General features: G+C 42.0%; 1 protein-coding gene across 1 annotated transcript; it reads right to left on the bottom strand.

Moving 5' to 3' along the window:
• Positions 1-321: 321 nt before the first annotated feature.
• Positions 322-17,685, bottom strand: TIMM8A (translocase of inner mitochondrial membrane 8A). Its single transcript, XM_044057122.1, has 2 exons — positions 17,099-17,685; positions 322-759 (listed from the first exon to the last, which is right to left on the bottom strand). Exons 1-2 carry the CDS (start codon positions 17,207-17,209, stop codon positions 598-600), a joined length of 273 nt encoding a protein of 90 aa, XP_043913057.1. The 5' UTR covers positions 17,210-17,685; the 3' UTR covers positions 322-597.
• Between the last annotated feature and the right edge of the window lie 181 nt (positions 17,686-17,866).

Below are 17,866 nucleotides of genomic sequence, written 5' to 3' on the forward strand. Positions count from 1 at the left end.
CCAAAAGGGGGAAGGAGAGCTTGCTATTCATGCTCCAGCATGCAGGAGCGCCAGAAGTCAGTACTGGAACAGTAAACTACAAACATGACAAAACGTCAGACAATTAAAAATTCTCCACTGTGGAGAATGTAACAAACTCAAGATGAACCACACAAGTGACAATGGGTGTCATGAACATCTCAATCATATACAACTGCTCATTAATTTTGGTGTAAAACTGGTAAAGAATCAGTGACTATTCACATTTTACACAGTACAAGTGAATAAAAACTGGTAAATAAAATCATCCAAAGCTATTTTTCCACCATACACACACTGTACTTAAGCTAAAACATAATTTAATTTTTCGCATAGCATACATTTTTCATTACTTAGAGTTCCACCATCAACAAGTTTTGTTATTTTTAAAAAATAATTTTCTTCTAAAGACTGGTTCCTGGGCCTTCCATCGGTTTTAGAGTGCAAGTTATGTTCAGTCTTCCTCCGTTTGCTCCATAAACATGCTGCACATGTACATAAACAAGACGCAGGACAAAGGCTCATTCCCGGTCCTCTTTCTCTGGTCTTGATGGTCTCATGTTTGCAGGTCTAAACCATTTACTCAGGCATAGTCTCAGAGAAGACTCCTCTGCTTTTTTGTGTCTGTTCCAACCTATTTAAGATAAATTGGCTTGTGTCAATGAAGCGTTCTACACAGTTCACAAAGCAGGCTTCGGTCCTACTGTCCAGCTTGGGCCCTGGTTTATCCATACATTTTTCCTATCAGGATAAAGAAAACAAAGAAAATTATAAAGCAAAGTTCTGGTCATGCCCCCTTTTTAACATAACAGCCGCAAAACAAGGAAAAAAAAAAAAAAAAGTAATCTTGTTTTGCTTGTCCTGTATCAAACTGCTGAAGAGTAATACTTCTGACATACCCGTATATTTTTTTTACCTCTACGTCAGTTGTATATGTTGAGCTGGATATAACTTCACAAAGCACATGCATATACAAAAAAAAAAAAAAAAAAAAATCAGTAACACTAGTTTAAACAGGAAATACTGTCAAGATAGTCCAGATCACCCCTGGCACAGACACCAATTAAGCAGGCCCCAGGTAGGTGGTGCTAGTTCGGCTTGGTGGATGGAGGAGAAAAATGGGACCAACAGCGTAACGGAGTTAATCTGGTAGACACGTGGAGGGTACCACATCCAGGTACATCAAAGCACCTGCTAACAATGGACTTGAGAAGATCGTGCCAAGCAACAGGTACAGCTAATGAAAGTCACAAGAAAGATCTACAGACAAAGTAAAAAGCTCATTAGTGAGAAACAGGTCTAGTCATAGCCTCGAGCACTTGTTCTGTTAGGCAGTTTCAAGTGGCTCTTGGCACTAAGGTACCACACAGAGACAAGGCAGACATGTCACAGTGACAAATTCATTCTAGGGTGGCATGTTACTTACGCTTACAACAATCCAAAACAGTCTGAAGACAAGGCCTGCCTGCTCTTACCCAATGACAGTTAGTTCTGCGCATACAACAGCATCACAAAGACAGTTGAAGGCAGTATAGGCAGATTTAAAAATAGGCACAAGTCAAATGCCACAGGAAAAGAACAGCACACTAACAAGTTAGAGGGGTTGCGTGCGACATCAGATTAGATCCTCCTAGTCTTATTTACAGTGGTCAATGATTCCTCTGGAGACCCACCCAGACAAGCACATATCTACAGAGTTTGACACCCAACCTTGGTGTGCATCACAGTGATGTGAACAGTTAAGAAAGGTTCTAGCATTGTGGCACAATAAGTGTGCAAGTTTACTATTTAGGAGTTACAACACTTCTACCCAATTTTTGTGAAAATTTAGAGGAGCATCATTTCCTGTAGGATTTTAAGAGAACCGATGTTCTTCACGTTTCACTGTTGCAGTCATTACATTTGGGCAATCCTGCTGGCAGGTTGCCCTCAGCCGACCTGAATTCCAACGTCTTGGGTCCTGCTGTCGCCCCTTCCCCAACGTCAGGTCGGGGTATAAAAGCAGCAGATGCCATTTTGTTCAGTCTTTCTTGCCGCCCGGTGCCCGAAGCAGAAGCAGTTCGCAAGTGCCGGTCAGCAGACTCCTGAAATTTTCATGTTTGAGTTTCAGAACCGAAGTCTTCAATAAAGCTAAGTACCCCCATTGGGGAAACTTTTTTCTTGCTCCAGACTGATGTCAGAAAAAGTTAATAATTGTATTACGTGTGGAAAGCAAATACCTCATAAGGATGTTCATTCTTACTGTATTCCTTGCCTAGGTCCTGATCACAACGTTTCTGGTTTTCAGTTTTGTGCTAGATTTAACCAACGCACTATTAAGCGTCAGTATACATTTGCTTTAAAGTATTTTGGTAGCAGGTTTAATTATCCTAAAATGTCAGATAGCCATCCGACTACCGGAGTTTACAAAAAACGCAAAGAAAAGGACAGAGAAAAACAACAGAGGCTTAAAACAGACGACAAAGCTTCTCCTAAGCCAGTCGCCGGTTCTCAGTGAGGCGCTTTCACAGCCCGACACCCGCTACTTTAGAGTCGCAGGCCGCTACCGACTCCCACGTGGAGTCGGCCATGCCACTGGATACTCAAAGTATTGGAGCCTCAGACGCTAATCCCTCAGATGGGTCCGTAACCACTGAGCAGCTTCTGCGGGTGTATTCAGACGACAACATCTTTACATTAAAACTACTTCAGCTTCAAACACAAAGACTAAAGCAGCTTCTAAAGCAAAGAAACTCATGAGCCACGTGTACAGGCCTCTATGCCCAAAAAAGAGAGGATAAAGATGGCCGAAGACCCGATTACTTTGATCAGGGGTTCCCATCCCCCGCCTGATAAGGGACCTAGGCAAGAGACTGACTATGAATCTTCAGATCAGGTTTCTATTTCTTCTGATTCCTCTTCTGATCAGGGATATTCTTTACCACCCTATGAGGATTCTGATGCTGAAGAATCTATCCCTTGAGCATCCCCTCCTGAGGATTATTCCTTTTGGGAAACCTTGCATACCATGAGGGAGCATTTTCACTGGGAAAGCCAAGATTTTTCAGAATCTAAAAAGAGGCTCAGGGATTTCCTTTTACTACCACAGCACAGGCCTCTAGCCATTCCCCCTGTGTTAGACATTGTAGATCGTGTGTTTTCGGAGTCTAGTTTGACCCCCGACTCCTTACCTCCAGCTCCTGTTAAGCCTGACAGATATTACAGGGTTCCTGACCCACACAAATTTCTTTATAAAAACCCTGCTGCTGACCCAGAAACTATTTCACAGGGTCCCAAGGGAGTTAAGGCCTCTACAGCCAAAAACCCTACACCCTCTGACAGATTCAAGGGCACTGGATAGATGGGGGAAAAAAGGTTTACACATCTGCAACTTTGGCTATAAGGGCCTTAAACTGTCAGTTTCATATGCTCAAGTATCAGCAACATCTCATGGGATTGCTTAAACAGAAAAGGATGTTAAATTCTGAATGTGCTGAAAACAAGGAAATGCAGGATTTATTGCATGCAGCTGAACAAGCTGGAAAGCATACTTTGCAATGTGGTTTTGATTCTTTGGAGGCCTCCTGCAGGGCCACAGTTACGGGTTCTGTAATTAGGAGGCATGCTTAGTTAAAGGAACAAAATCTGCCTGATCATGTTAAAGTAGATGCACCTTTACAGCACGATACTTCTTTGTCTTCCATTTTCTTTAACACATCTTCTGCCTTAGCACCAAACAAAGCTAAATCTATGCAAACTGTTAGTTTTTACAAGTACAGCCACCTAGGTTTAGTAGACACTGGCCTACAAAAAAGTGGTCCTTTCCTGTGTCAGACAGACCTCAAAAGGAGCAGATCCCAGGCACAAGGTTCTTATAGTTCAAAAGAATGGGGTGCTTATACCTCCAAAACTGGAGAAGATAAAGCACAAACATACAGAAAGCAGTCCCAATGACTTTCCCCTGCCTTCACCAAGCACGTATCTTCTGGCAGCACCCTTAGGGGGAAAATTAGCACTTTTTGCTCAAAATTGGCACATTACAACCCAGGACAAATGGGTTCTAACTACAGTGTCACAGGGCTACAAATTCCATTTCCATACTCTGCCAAAGGCAAACAGCTGGCCAGATCTGCCAAAACAATCAATGAGCAGAGGCACAAAAACAAGTTTCATCCCTCATGGACATGGGGGCCATTCAGCCAGTACCAGAGCAAGAGCAGGGACAAGGATTTTACTCAAGACTGTTCCTGGTACCCAGAAAGGACAAGGCCTGGAGGCTGATACTGGACCTGTCTATTCTGAACACATTCCTGGATATTCCAAAATTCAAAATGTTGATTTTGCAGCAGCTTCTGCCCATGCTGGGCAAGAACGCTTGGCTTGTGACTTTAGACCTAAAAAAGGCATACCTGCATGTTCCAGTCAGACAATCGTGCAGAAGACACCTCAGATTCAAGGCTGGTGCAATACATTACCAATTCTCTGCACTGCCCTTTGGCTTATCTACTGCGTCCAAGATCTTTACAAAGTGCCTGGCACCAGTAATTGCATTCTGCAGACAGAGGAATACAAATATACCCTTACTTGGACGACTGTCTAATTCAAGCAGAGAACAAGGACATTCTTCAACATCTGGCGTTTGTGAAAAGACTTCTAACATGCCTAGGGTACAGTCAACGAAAAGAAATCAAAACTAATACCCTCTCAAGATATAACATTCCTAGGTGCAAGCTTGAATACAACTGCCCAGATGGTTTATCTCAAGCCAGACAAACAAAAGGCAACAGACTATTTCACAATGCTGAAAGGCCCAGTTATCTGCAAGACAAATTCTGCAGGCTTTAGGGTTCATGGCATCCTGCATCCTACTAATTCCATATGCAAGACTGCATATAAGGAAACTTCAATGGTACCTAAAAAGTGTTTGGACTCAACATTGCCACAGCCTGGAAACAATGAGTACTCTCATTCCCTGCCAGCAACAGGAGTTTCGATGGTGGGCAAAGACTTGTCACCAGAACAAGGGACAGCCATTCACATTACCCCCAGCCAGGCAGACACTAACAATGGATACATCAGATTATGCCTGGGGGGGCCCACATGGCAGAAAGATGCATTCAGGGCACATGGACCTCAAACCAAATGCATCTACATATCAAGAGATGCTAGCTTTTCAAAATTCCCCGACAGCCTTCAAGGACCTACTTCATCCGGGACAACTACTGATAAAGACAGACAACACCACGGTCATGTGGTATATAAGCAAGCGGGGGGGGGGGCACACATTCTTACCCCCTTTGCAGACTAGCCATGACATTGTGGGGACACAGACTTACCAAGTACATTTGCAGGCACAATTCCTGCCAGGAAAGGAAAATACTCTGGCATATGAAATAAGAAGAAACCTCATGGATCCCCACGAGTGGCAGCTGGATCTACAAGTCTTCAGCATAACAAGGAAATGGGGATGCCCGGACATAGATCTATTTGCCTCCCCCCACAACTACCAACTAAAAAGATTCTGCACAAGGACTCATCACAGACAAGCATGGAAAGTGGACGCCCTCTCTCTCAGCTGCAAAAACCTATCAGTATATGCCTTCCCTCCACTGCCTCTCCTCCCCATGGTACTCCTAAAGGTCAGGCAGGAAAAAATAAAGATGATTCTGCTTGCCACAGACTGGCCCCGCCAGTACTGGTATCCAATCCTAAGGAACTTGTCCCGTTACCCAGCTTGGACCTTACCTCAATTACCTCGTCTACTGTCCCAGCAAAACAATCAGATCCTGCACAGCCATCTCAGGACATTAAACCTGGCAGCATGGCGGATAATGTAGTCATACACAGAACACCTCTCAGCAAAGCTGTGATGGATGTCATGCTGGAAGCCAGAAGGCCTAGTACAAGAAAGTCTTATGCTGAAAAATGGAAGAGATTCTGTGCTTGGAACCACACACAAGGAACCGATACAAATGTAGCAATACTTAACTGAGATGCTGGACAAAGGCCTAGCCTTTTCATCAATTAAAATTCATGCCTCTGCCATTTCGGCTCATTACAATACAGAGCCACCAATGTCTTCTCATCCTTTATTAAAGCAGTACCTCAGAGGAGCCAAAACCTCCAAGGTCATCACCAATACCTGCATGGGACCTCAACTATGTCTTGGAAAAGCTCACCCTGCCTCCTTTTGAGCCAGCTGCTACTGTTGATATAAAGTTTTTATCTTGGAAAACTGCTCTGCTCCTAGCAATTACTTCTGCAAGACGAGTTTCAGAAGTACAGGCACTCATGGCTGTGGAACCTTTTATCATTTTCTATCCACAGGGTCTCTCTGAGAACAAACCCAACAACATTTATGCCTAAAGTGGTGTCCAGTGTGGCTCTTAACCAAACTATTCATCTGCCAACATTTTATCCAAGTCCACAGAACAAGGGGGGAGAGAATTCTGCACTCTTTGGACGTACACATACAGCTTAGATTCTACTTGGACAGAACCAAAGCTTTCAGGAAGACAGATCAATTACTAGTGGCATATGCTGCAGGATCCCAAGAAAAGGTCATCTTTTATACCCCTGACGTCAGGGAAGGGGCGACAGCGGCCGACGCAGGACCCAAGACTTTAGAATTCAGGCCAGCTGAGGGCAACCTGCCAGCAGGATTACCCAAATGTAATGACTGCAACAGTGAATACACTCGAACATCTACATTTATGGTTAAGTGTACACAACTGTACTTTACTGTTTTTGTCTCTCCAAAACAAAAAAATGTCTGTAAAGTAACTAAGAAGGCAGGGTGCCATTATGCACACCCCCCCCTCCAAAAAAAAGTTTAAGATGGGAGGTCACCATAAAAAAAGGTCATAGCTTTTTAAACTAAAAGTTTAAAAACCTGGTGCTTTGCTAAGAAATGCCTCAACATTTCTAGGTTAACAGTTGGGGATCTAGCTTGCACTACACAAGTTTAAGCTGACCCTAGGAAAAAGGCTCAAAAGGACCAAGGCAGTAGAGGAGTGCTGGCTTTCAACTACCAGGCAGCCAAAAAACATGCTTTCACAGGGGATTACAACAAGGTGGTTATATATGGATTATGGAGTGGGTACCAAGTAGGCTGCTGCAATTGGGAGAAATGTGTGAGAACAAGAGCAAGAAGATCTTGCTGCCCCCATAGCGCCTTTAGGCAAGGCGCAAAATTCAAACAAAAAAAAAAAAAAAAAAAAAGAGAGGGTTATGCTACTCATGCATGCACTCGAAGCACTCCTAAGTATGGAGAACGTCGACAACTGTGCAGTAACTGAAACCTGGTTCAAGGCTCCAGAGAGTACTCCAGCACTACAACTCATACCACACATTTCGGCCACAGAACACGGACCGAAACACAAAAGGCGGGGGTGTATCCATATTCATCAAGGATACCCACACCTCCAGGTTAGTGCCGCAGCATGATACCTCTTGAGATTATCCATGTGCAACTAACATCGGGAAAATCTGCAATGCAAATTGTGGCCTGCTACAGATCACCCTCCATGACCACCACTCCGCCTTTCTGGGGACACTGGAAAAAATGAAGATCCTACCGAACACCCTGATCTTGGGAGATTTCAATTACCCTACCATTAACTGGGAAAACTACTAGAGTACCAACTCCCAGGCTCAGTGCTTCCTAGAATTTATCAACTCAAATGCCCTGGATCAGCTGGTAAACTCCCCTACTAGAAGCCACAACATATTGGACCTGGTCATCACCAACATGGGCGACAGGTGCTCCATACCGGAGGTCAACCAGTCACTGGTTAGATCAGACCATAAACTAATCACCCTGGATGTCCGCACCCTGCTGCATCTTGCACGAACTACAAAACAAACTAACCCCCCACCTAAACACACTGTTCAACCTCAGCCTCTCCACAGGCTAAGTGCCCATAGAATGGCGCACAGCAATGGTTATTCCGCTCCACAAAGGAGGGGTCACAATTGACCCTGGTAACCATCACCCCATGTGCCCGTCTATCCTGGTCTGCAAGGCTATGGAGCACATCATCATGGAACACGGGACATTGGGAGCCTCCAAACACTTGACCCGGCCCAGTTCGGCTTTGTTAAGGGCAGATCATGCCTACTAAACCTGGTTGACTTTTTCGAGACGGTTACCAAGGCCATAGATGAGGGAAAGGTGGTTCTCACAGCCTACCTTGATCTCGCCAAGGCATTCGACACCATTACTCACTCGAGTATTATAAGAAAAACTCACCAGCCTGAACATAAACCCCTACTTCACAAGATGGGTTGCCAACTGGCTTACAGACAGAACTCACACGGTAAGAATAGCGGGGCTCCAGGTCTGACTCTGAACCAGTTACAAGTGGTGTTCCGCAAGGCTTGGTTCTGGGACCCCTACTGTTCGGCATATATTTCTCAGAAGTATAGACAAACACAGGAGGACTTTGGCTAACCAAGTTTGCCAAGGACTGCAAACTGGGAGCCATAATTGACACTCCAGCTGACATGGACATCCTCCAAAAAGGCCTTACTGAGACAGACACCTGGTGTCAAAGTCATGGCCTCAAGCTAAATGCCAAAAAATGCATAGTCATCCCATTTGGGAAAAACAAAACACCCACGAATTACCACATAGGCAGCAGCCCCCTTAATACAGAAGAGGTAAGAGATGTGGGGACCCAGGTAGATAGTAATCTCTCCTTTGACAATCATATTGCCAAAGTAGTTAGGACATCCTTCTATGTGGCCCATCTAATTACCAAGGGGTTCGCATCTAGAAATAAAGAGGTTACAGTGCCCCTCTACTCGTCACTCATCAGACCCATCATAGAGTACAATCCCCCATTTGGGATGTACCTCACAATACACTTCAAACAGCTTGAAAGATCACAAAAGCACCCCACCAAGAGGATTACTGGCCTCAAACATATGCCCTATGCAGCCCGACTGAAAAAACTCCAGTTGTACTCAGTGGCATATCGCTTACTCAGAGGTGATCTCTGCCTAACTTACAAAGCCATGTCTAACTCAGAATTGATGGACATGCTCCACCTAAAGAAATCCAAGTCAAACCTTGCCACAACAATAAATAGAACATACTGGAGGGATAGATTCCTGTCACAGAAACTTCCCATGCTTTGGAACACAATTCCAATTCCCAACTACATTAGGCAGAGCCCCTCACTAACGCTCTTCAAGAGAAGCCTTGACGAGTGGATGGGTAACAGAAAATACACCCCTGGGATCACTTCATTGGCTCTACTTGACAGAGGCTCAGTTAATTAATCAATGGAGCGGCGAAAGCCTACACACTCTGGCTAGGATAAAAATGCCCTCAGGCAGATAGCCTAGTACCTACCTATGAACCTATAAGATTTGTACTTCTGGTGGTCAAAGACCAAAACAGGTCAAATATAAATATAGAGGGGGGGATAGAGAGACAAGAGAATGAGAACTGTACATATTGTCTGTGGTTTTAGACATGTGGCTATTAGAGGATACCATACAGAATTTGTAATACAGGTGACGTGTGGAAATCATGGGCACTGCTAGCATCCTTACATACACAGTTTATAACCTCTTATATGATGAAATGGTAGCCATTTTTAACAGAGTGCTTTCTAGGAATACCAGATGGAGTCTCTGTTGCTAAACATGTACAATTTATAGTTCCCAGGACTTTAGGAATGCTGGAAGTGGTAGTGGCAACATCAGGGAAACAGATGTGTTTGCCCACAAGTGGCAGCAATTTATAAATGTCTAGTGTGTTCTACAAGTTGATGCATGCAGCATACCCATGTGTGCCACTTTCACTAGCTTTACCAGTCCAAGGAGAAAATAGGTAGTGCTAGGATACTTCATGATATAGTTGATGCTTGCTCCAAGCATCCAAGTTTCACCTCTACAAACGTGGATACTCCACCTTGATGCTCATACAAATATGAACAATTGCTTTTATAGAACATCATTTACATATTATGCAATCATGATGTTCTTCCTCACTTACATACCCCTTTTAGCTCACTGCCACAAGGCTCCATTAACATCTACCTAGTAGTGCATTCTTGGTTTCTGTGCACGACCCCAATGCACACCTTTGCAAATCTGAGTACTTAATGCATAGCTTTCGAGTGCAAACCAGCCCAAAACATTAAGAGCATTTTAAGATACTGCATGCATTCAGTATGAATATAAACCTAAAATTCCATATTTTGTCCATTACTTTCAGGTACAGCACTAATCAATGCAAGAAAGTCTGGTTATTCAAGTATACTTAAGCAGCCATATTTTGCAGATATCCACTTGATAACCTACCATAACATATTTTACATGGATACCAGGGAAAAAAAAAAGTAGACAAGTATGCTTACCAACAATACAATAGTTATACCTAGCAACTGTCCACAGATTTGCAGAACATAAAATTTTCCTCACATTTGCCATCAGAGTGCCTGCTTTCCTTATTCTGTCCCTTGTACTGACCTGATGAATTGTGCAAGCACGTGATGTGCCAAACACATGTGAAGTACCTAAAGTGCAACTGTACAAATCACAATATTTTAAAAGAAAGGTAAACTATATAAAGGTACATATTTCAATAGAAGTAGGCTTGCTTAGCTGCACCTGACAATATGATTTTGTTGACCGGGCTAGTCCAACTGGATATATGGACATTTTCAGTGGAGGCCCGGTGAGAAAAGCTCCACATACAGATTAATATTTACAGAGACACTGGTACATTACAAAGTTTTGGCAATCATTGCATTTAGCTTATTAATAAGAAAAATCCTAGTGCACAACTGCTATAGGATATTCATACAAGAATATGTCCAATGACAAAAGTCACACAAAAATCTTAGTGTGTGCAACAGCTATGGATAGTCATACAAAATATGTACAAAGACACTATTCAACTATAAAGTCACAGACATTATTGTCAATAGAAAAGAAACAAGCTTATACAGGTAAGCAGCTGTGTATTGTTACCTCTAATGTCAAAATTATTTCTTATTATTCAAATTTTAATGTTTCTACTTAAATGCCTTGTAAACATACTGAATATATGCTGTTAATAGCTTCTGTTAAATAACTGTATAATATGTGGAGCTTTTCTCCCCGGGCCCCTGCTGAAAAAGGGCTCCTCAGCTCAGTTGGACAATCCCGGTCAACAAATGTAAAATAAAACAAACTTTTAAATAATGCTAACAGCAATAATCCATAACTGGTTGAGGATATCACAGATTTACCCATACCATATTGTGCAAACAGCTTTATCTTTCATATTCACTATTTTATATAAAAACAGACGTCCAGGAAAAGGTTGCCTGTATGGTTAGAAAAAGGGAAAGAAAGAAAAAGAGTCACATGATCAAGTAATGTGTGAAATTCAACAGCATTCAAACACTTGCTGTATCAGTTGACAAATGGCTATACTGTGTACGGGTAACCTACATACTAATAGTACACATACATAAAAAAAGAGCCGTTATTAATGAGTGGCTCGTATGCTCACTACAGAGACTGATTTAATCAGGGAATGAAAGCTTATGGAAGGGATGTATATAAGATGTTACCCTAAATCAATGGTTAGAAAACTCAGAAAGGAAGTTGTAACAGGGCATTTTAAACCTATGTTGATAAAATGGGTAATGGAAAAGAATTTGGGAATGCTTAGGGATGACCCGGAATCCTGTACTAAGATTGGGAATAGGCCGGTTATGGTTTATAAGAAGGGAAGACATTTGGAAATGCACTCTAATACATATGCTAATTTTAAAGGTACGAGTAAATGTAGATTTTGCAGGTTGTGTAAATACATTAAAGTAGAGAAGAAATGTAGCCTTGTGGACGAAATTCAGTAAGGGGTAACGAAATTCAGTAAGGGGTAACTAAGTGTTGTTCCAAATATGTGGTGTACACCGCTGTGTGCCAAGTTTGTAGAGCATCCTACACTGGCAAAACTGAACAGATGCTGAAACACCACATGTATGAGCATGTACACGATAATAGGAAGAATATTAACGCGTTAGCTAAGCATGCTAATACATAAAATGTTTTTCAGGTTCTGTTTTGGAATAGATTACTCTGAATGTTAGTGGGGGGGGTCCCCAAGCCCTACCATCTGGAGACAAAGGAATTGTACTGCAGTTATATCAATGCATTTAGTTACCCTAGACTAAATGAATAATGTTCCATAGCCTGCCTAGTAAAATTAAAGAGCTTGTATAGGTGAACCCTTCTTAAAGGTCTTTTTTTCTTTTTCCTGGTTTACTGATTTGTTTTTTTTTTTTTTTGTGGGGGGGGGGGGGGACGACTTGTAAGTTTTTTTTAAAGAGAATTGACATATTTTTATATGTTAAATTATAAATGAACTGGGGTCACGAGGGAGATTTTAAGAGTTTGTTCTACTTCTGAGGAAGTCCCAGTTGTCAGGATGAAAGCACTATTGCTGTATTAAACTATTTGGACTTTTTACTATTGCTGTTAAATCCTTATGTCTTGCTGCTGTCTTGCTGCTGCCTTGGACCTTTTTGTTTTTGTATTGGTGTTCAAGGTTTTGTGCCAAACAGCTTTTTGTGTAGTGATTTTGAAGTTGGCAGTAGGGATAAGAGTCAAACCATTTACCAGCTACAGTGAACCAAGTATGGCGAAGAGCAAAACAAGTTTACTAAATACACATACACCTGCCTCAGACCATGGAGTAAAAACACTCTTGCAGAAACTTACAGACAAATGCCTATTCAGGTAAAGATGAGGAATGGCAAAGCTGAACCAGTGCAAATTTCAACTAAAGCATGTTGCATCCAGAAAAAAATCAAAAATTACAGCTGCTCTAAAATGAAATAGCAAACCTCTTAGTACAACCACCCTCATTCTCCACCTGCTACACTGTCTTTAGAAGGAAAAAAGCCAAACTTTCAGAGGTTCTCTTTTACAATTGGCCAATGATCACTTGTACACAACATGTCCTCATTCACTCTTATCAGTGCCTAGAAAGAACATAAGTCAATACCATGCTGCTTATAATAGAATGGCATACACTATTCAAAAACTCATATTATTCTGGGAAAAATATTTCACATTTTCATCACCGCCTTTGATAAAATGTGGTTACCTTATACAAGAGATCTCTTCATCAAATGCCCATAGGTGCGTACTAGGCTAATAGCCCTGGAGCCTTTACAAACTTAGCCCATAGGATTACCCTGACACCGTGCCACCCAACCTTAATTCCCAGTGCACACAAAAGTTCTGAGAACATATACCAAACAGAAACTTGCTATACCAAATAATTCTTTGAAAAATGTTCTCCTTGAACAAGTCTTGTAGAATAAAAACACAGCTTTATTACGAAAATGCAGTAGGTAAGCGCTCCCACTTCAGACCATTACAATAGCAGTACTATCCACTTATTTATAAGGCAAGTTAAATTGGTTATACCAATTAAATAGTAATTACCCATTCATTTTAAAGAGATATTCATCTCTACTTGAATCATCTGCATTGTTTCTATTCAAACATTACTAATATAAAAACACATATACAAGTACAGAACAGAATGGTGCATACTTAGGATGAAACTGAAGTATGACATGGGAAATAGTTAAAGGATTAGTTTTTTTATTTTTATGCATGTATTTTATATTTATGTACTTGTATATGTGTTTTTATATTCGTAATGTTCGAATAGAAACAATGCAAGTGATTCAAGTAGAGATGAATACAAAATGAATGGGTAATTACTATTTAATTGGTATTACCAATTTAACTTGCCTTATAAATAAGTGGATAGTACTGCTATTGTAATGGTCTGATGAAGTGGAAGGTAGTACCCATGATGGTACTTACCAACTGCATTTTTGTAATAAAGCTGTGTTTTTATTCTACAAGACTTGCTCAAGGAGAAAATTTTTCAAATAATTATTTGGTATAGCAAGTTTCTGCTTGGTATATGTTCCCAGGACTTGTGTGCACTTATTGTTTGAGGATTTTTCTGGGTTAACATTTTTCCAGTTTGTTTCTTGGTTCTTGTGAGTGGTTTAATTTCCAGTGCGTCTGCTGAGTAGAGCCACTGGAGTGATCCCCAGGGTAAATTTTCTATTTCCCATCCACTCATCAAGGTTTCTCTTGAAGAGGCCCAGTGAGGTGCTCTGTTTGACATGCATGGGAAGTTTATTCCATAGCAAGGGCAGTCTCTGGGTTATGAACCTGTCTCTCCAGCACTGTGGTAATGAGGTTGAGGTCACTGGAGCGTGTGGTGTGGAGGGATTGGAAATCCTTTAGATGTAGCATTTCCTAACAGAGCTGGATCAGACATGGCTTTGTATGTCAAGCAGAGATCACCTCTAAGTAGGAGATGCGAGAGAGAATAGTTGAAGTTTTTTTTAGTCTGTCCATATAGGACAAGTGTTTAAGGCCTAGGATCCTCTTTGTGAGGTACTTTTGCAGCCTCTCCAGTTGCTGCAGGTGTCTAGTGAGGTACATGCCAAATGGGGCATTGTGCTTGATGGCTGGCCTAATGAGGGAAGAGTAGAGGGAGACAAGGACCTCTTTCTTCCTGGATGCAAAACCCTTAGTAATGAGATGTGCTACATAGGACTTTCTGACCACAGTGACAATGTGGTGGTCAAAGGAGAGGCTGCTGCCAACCTGTATTCCGAGATCTCTTATAACACCTTCTGTGTTCAGTGCACTACCATTGATGTGGTAATTCATGGGAACCAGGTTTTTCCCAAAGGGGATGAAACATTTTGTCATTCGGCTTAAGGCCATGGTTCTGACACCAGTCATTGGTCTCAGTGAGGCCTTTCTGTAGGGTGTCAACATCACTTGGGGAGTTAATAATAGCTCCCAACTTGCAACTGTCTGCGAACTTTGTCAGCCAAAGACCTTTTGTGTTGGCCTAGACTTCAGAGAAGTAGATACCAAACAGAAGAGGACCCAGGACTGAACCCTGTGGGACTCGAGTGACTGGTTGGCCCACCTAGTGATATAGGGGTTGATGCCTAGCTTAAGAGTTTTTCTACGATTCCTGAATGGGGAATGGTATCAAACATCTTGGCCAGATCAAGGTAAGCTGTATGAACCTTCATCCACAGCTCTGGTGACAGACTGAAAGAAGTCGACCAAGTTGAGCAGGCATGATCTACCCTTCACAAAACCAAACTGTGTGGGATCTAGAGTTTGGAGATTCCTCTACATCCTAGTTTATTAGATCCATGATGAAGCGTTCCATAGCGTTGCATATCAGACTGGTCAGGCTAATGGGGCGATAGTGCGCCACTCAGTAGGGACACAGCATGCCTGAACAAATGACATGATGGACAACACCAATACAGCTTGGAACTACAGATATTCTAGGTACCTGAACAGCAAAAAGGTTGTTAAAGTGAAACCAATAATGTCAGTGAGGGGCAGAAGGAAAGTGGGTAATCTCCAAGTGTAGTACCTCACAGTTAGTTCTGTGCAGCTTTGGGTGTCTCTTTACCTACTGGCAGGAGAAAATCACCTTCGAGTGACAGGCATGCTAATTTCCACATTGTTTATACTGTGCCGTCCCGTCATGTCTAATGTCAAAATAAGTAAATAACTAAAAGACAAAGTCAAAAATAATAAAACGGTCCCACTCACACGTTTGACTGTAACATAATAAGCATCAGCATATGAAAACGGCACTAATCACACCAGTTTCATACACCCCTCAGTGCTACAACAAAAGAAAAAATGCTGCCGGTTTAATTCTAACATGCCCATCAACAGAATAGTAAGGTGCACATGTCTGAATAGACAATTTGTGTGACTGCTGCTCTTTTCTGAGTTGATATTTGGAATGGTTGAAATATTGATGGCTTGAATAAAATTACTATGAATTTTACTATTTTTATGACTTCTGTGCTTTGACTATTCATACTTTGGAGATTAAACTGTGTGAATTAGAATAGTTTTTCTGACTTAAACGGTATGACTCAACTAAACATTTGTGTGCCTTGGTATGCTTTGATTATTAATACCGATGCTGCCTTGCCATGGCAGGAGCCATGTGAATATTCATGCAGGTGCAGGGTCATGTGAATATTCATGCAGGTGCAGGATCCGTGTGGCTGGAGGCATGTTTGGGGTGGGATTTGCTACTGCGCATCCTGCAAGGTACATTTGGGGATTACCGGAAAGTGGGTCCAACACAACAATGACACCAAAAGAGAAGCACTTGAGGAACATTAAAAAAAAAAAAAAAGGGGGGGGGGATGACAAAGTAGAAAAGGGCAGGCACTGTGGTGGTCAGGTAACCCTACAGTACAAGACCCACTCACCCATCTTTCTTACTCATCTTACATAAAAAGCAGCAGAAGCAAGCATTAGCAAACCAGAAAGTTAGATACTAATTCTTACTGACCCCCCCCCCCCTCAATTAAGTTTCATATTTCTACATTTCACAACAAGGAAAGCAGTCCTGTGTGGGGAGAAAGTATTTTTTTAGAGGTTCCTGGCCATTTGACCCCCTAAAAAGCAAACTGGCTCTTGCCTCCACCCACCATCTGCGTGTGGAAATTGCCCAAGGGCATTGCCAGGCATGTGCACACCTATGCATTAATTTTACACAATAAGATTTGTTAGCATTTAAAATGAACAGACACTTCTGACATAAATGTCACCGTTTATTAAGTTAATACTTTATCCTTAAACCAAGTGTTTGCTTAAGCTTCTCAGTAAAAGTAAGTCCAGAGGCATCCACTGCTCAGAATGGTATGTGAAGTCTTATCTGAACGTTTTGGTATAACTTCAAAAATCATGATCCAAATACTGAAATGATAACTCTACAAGACAGTACAATCTTAGTAATTAATGAAATTGTTGGAGTACTAGGCATGTGAGAACAAATAGAAGCTTTACTGCTGGGAAAAGGCCACCGATCAGTTGATGTTGGAAAATTTTACATCACTGAAGTGTTTACCGTCACAGATAAATATGACAAACATCCTGATGTAACCGCTCTACCAATTTCAAAATACCAATCAACAACTACAGTAAGCAAAAGCTAACCTCATTGATAAAGGGTAATCTACTCATACATATGCAAGACAGAATGACACTGCTATCTCACCCAGCATATTTCAGCCATCTGATGCACAAGCTGTTGAAATCGCTGTTTCTGCGTCTCTACCTCTATAAACTGCTGCAGTTGTGGGTCGGTAGTTAAACCCTGTGTATCCATTTTCTTGCTACAGTCAGACTTACTCAAACAGAACCTACAAGGACTACCAAGCGCTATTCTTCCTAGTTGAGAAGTTATAACAGCCACCGACCTTCACGTGTTCCTCTGCGGCTACATAACACCGGAACCGGAAACAACTCAATAACTTTTCGGAACGACGAGATATGGAGTGGTAATCTAGTACATGCTCAGTAGCAAACATCGCGCTTTACCGTAATTTGATTGCTGTAGTAATATCCCACTTAGTACCCTACACGCCCACGTTATAAGCATTATTACCCAGGAGAGAGATGTTCAAAGTCTGCAAAACACAGTGGCATCTTTGGAGAAAACGGGGGAAAGTAAACAAGTACCCACCAGATGTGCTTTAGCAAAGCCCGCATACACAATATTAAACCAGTGGCAGCTACATTCCCATGACAGAAAGGACCCCGTTTATGTCACTACTAACATTACGGGACGGGCAAAAGGGCTGGGTTAAGGCTCTCGCGCTTGAGTTAACTTATCTACTGGCTGTGCTTTGCTCTCTTCTTTATGAAAAACTAATGGCTTTATTTTACAACAGTACCCCACTGGCCGTTTCGCGCATAAATGGGCGTGACCAGAGTCATTGACATGCCTAGTGGCTGTGATGTGGAGCATGCAAATGATCCATGA

Source organism: Protopterus annectens, chromosome 15.part0 (genome assembly GCF_019279795.1).
Source record: "Protopterus annectens isolate FY-2018-M chromosome 15.part0, PAN1.0, whole genome shotgun sequence".
Lineage (NCBI taxonomy): Eukaryota > Metazoa > Chordata > Ceratodontiformes > Protopteridae > Protopterus > Protopterus annectens.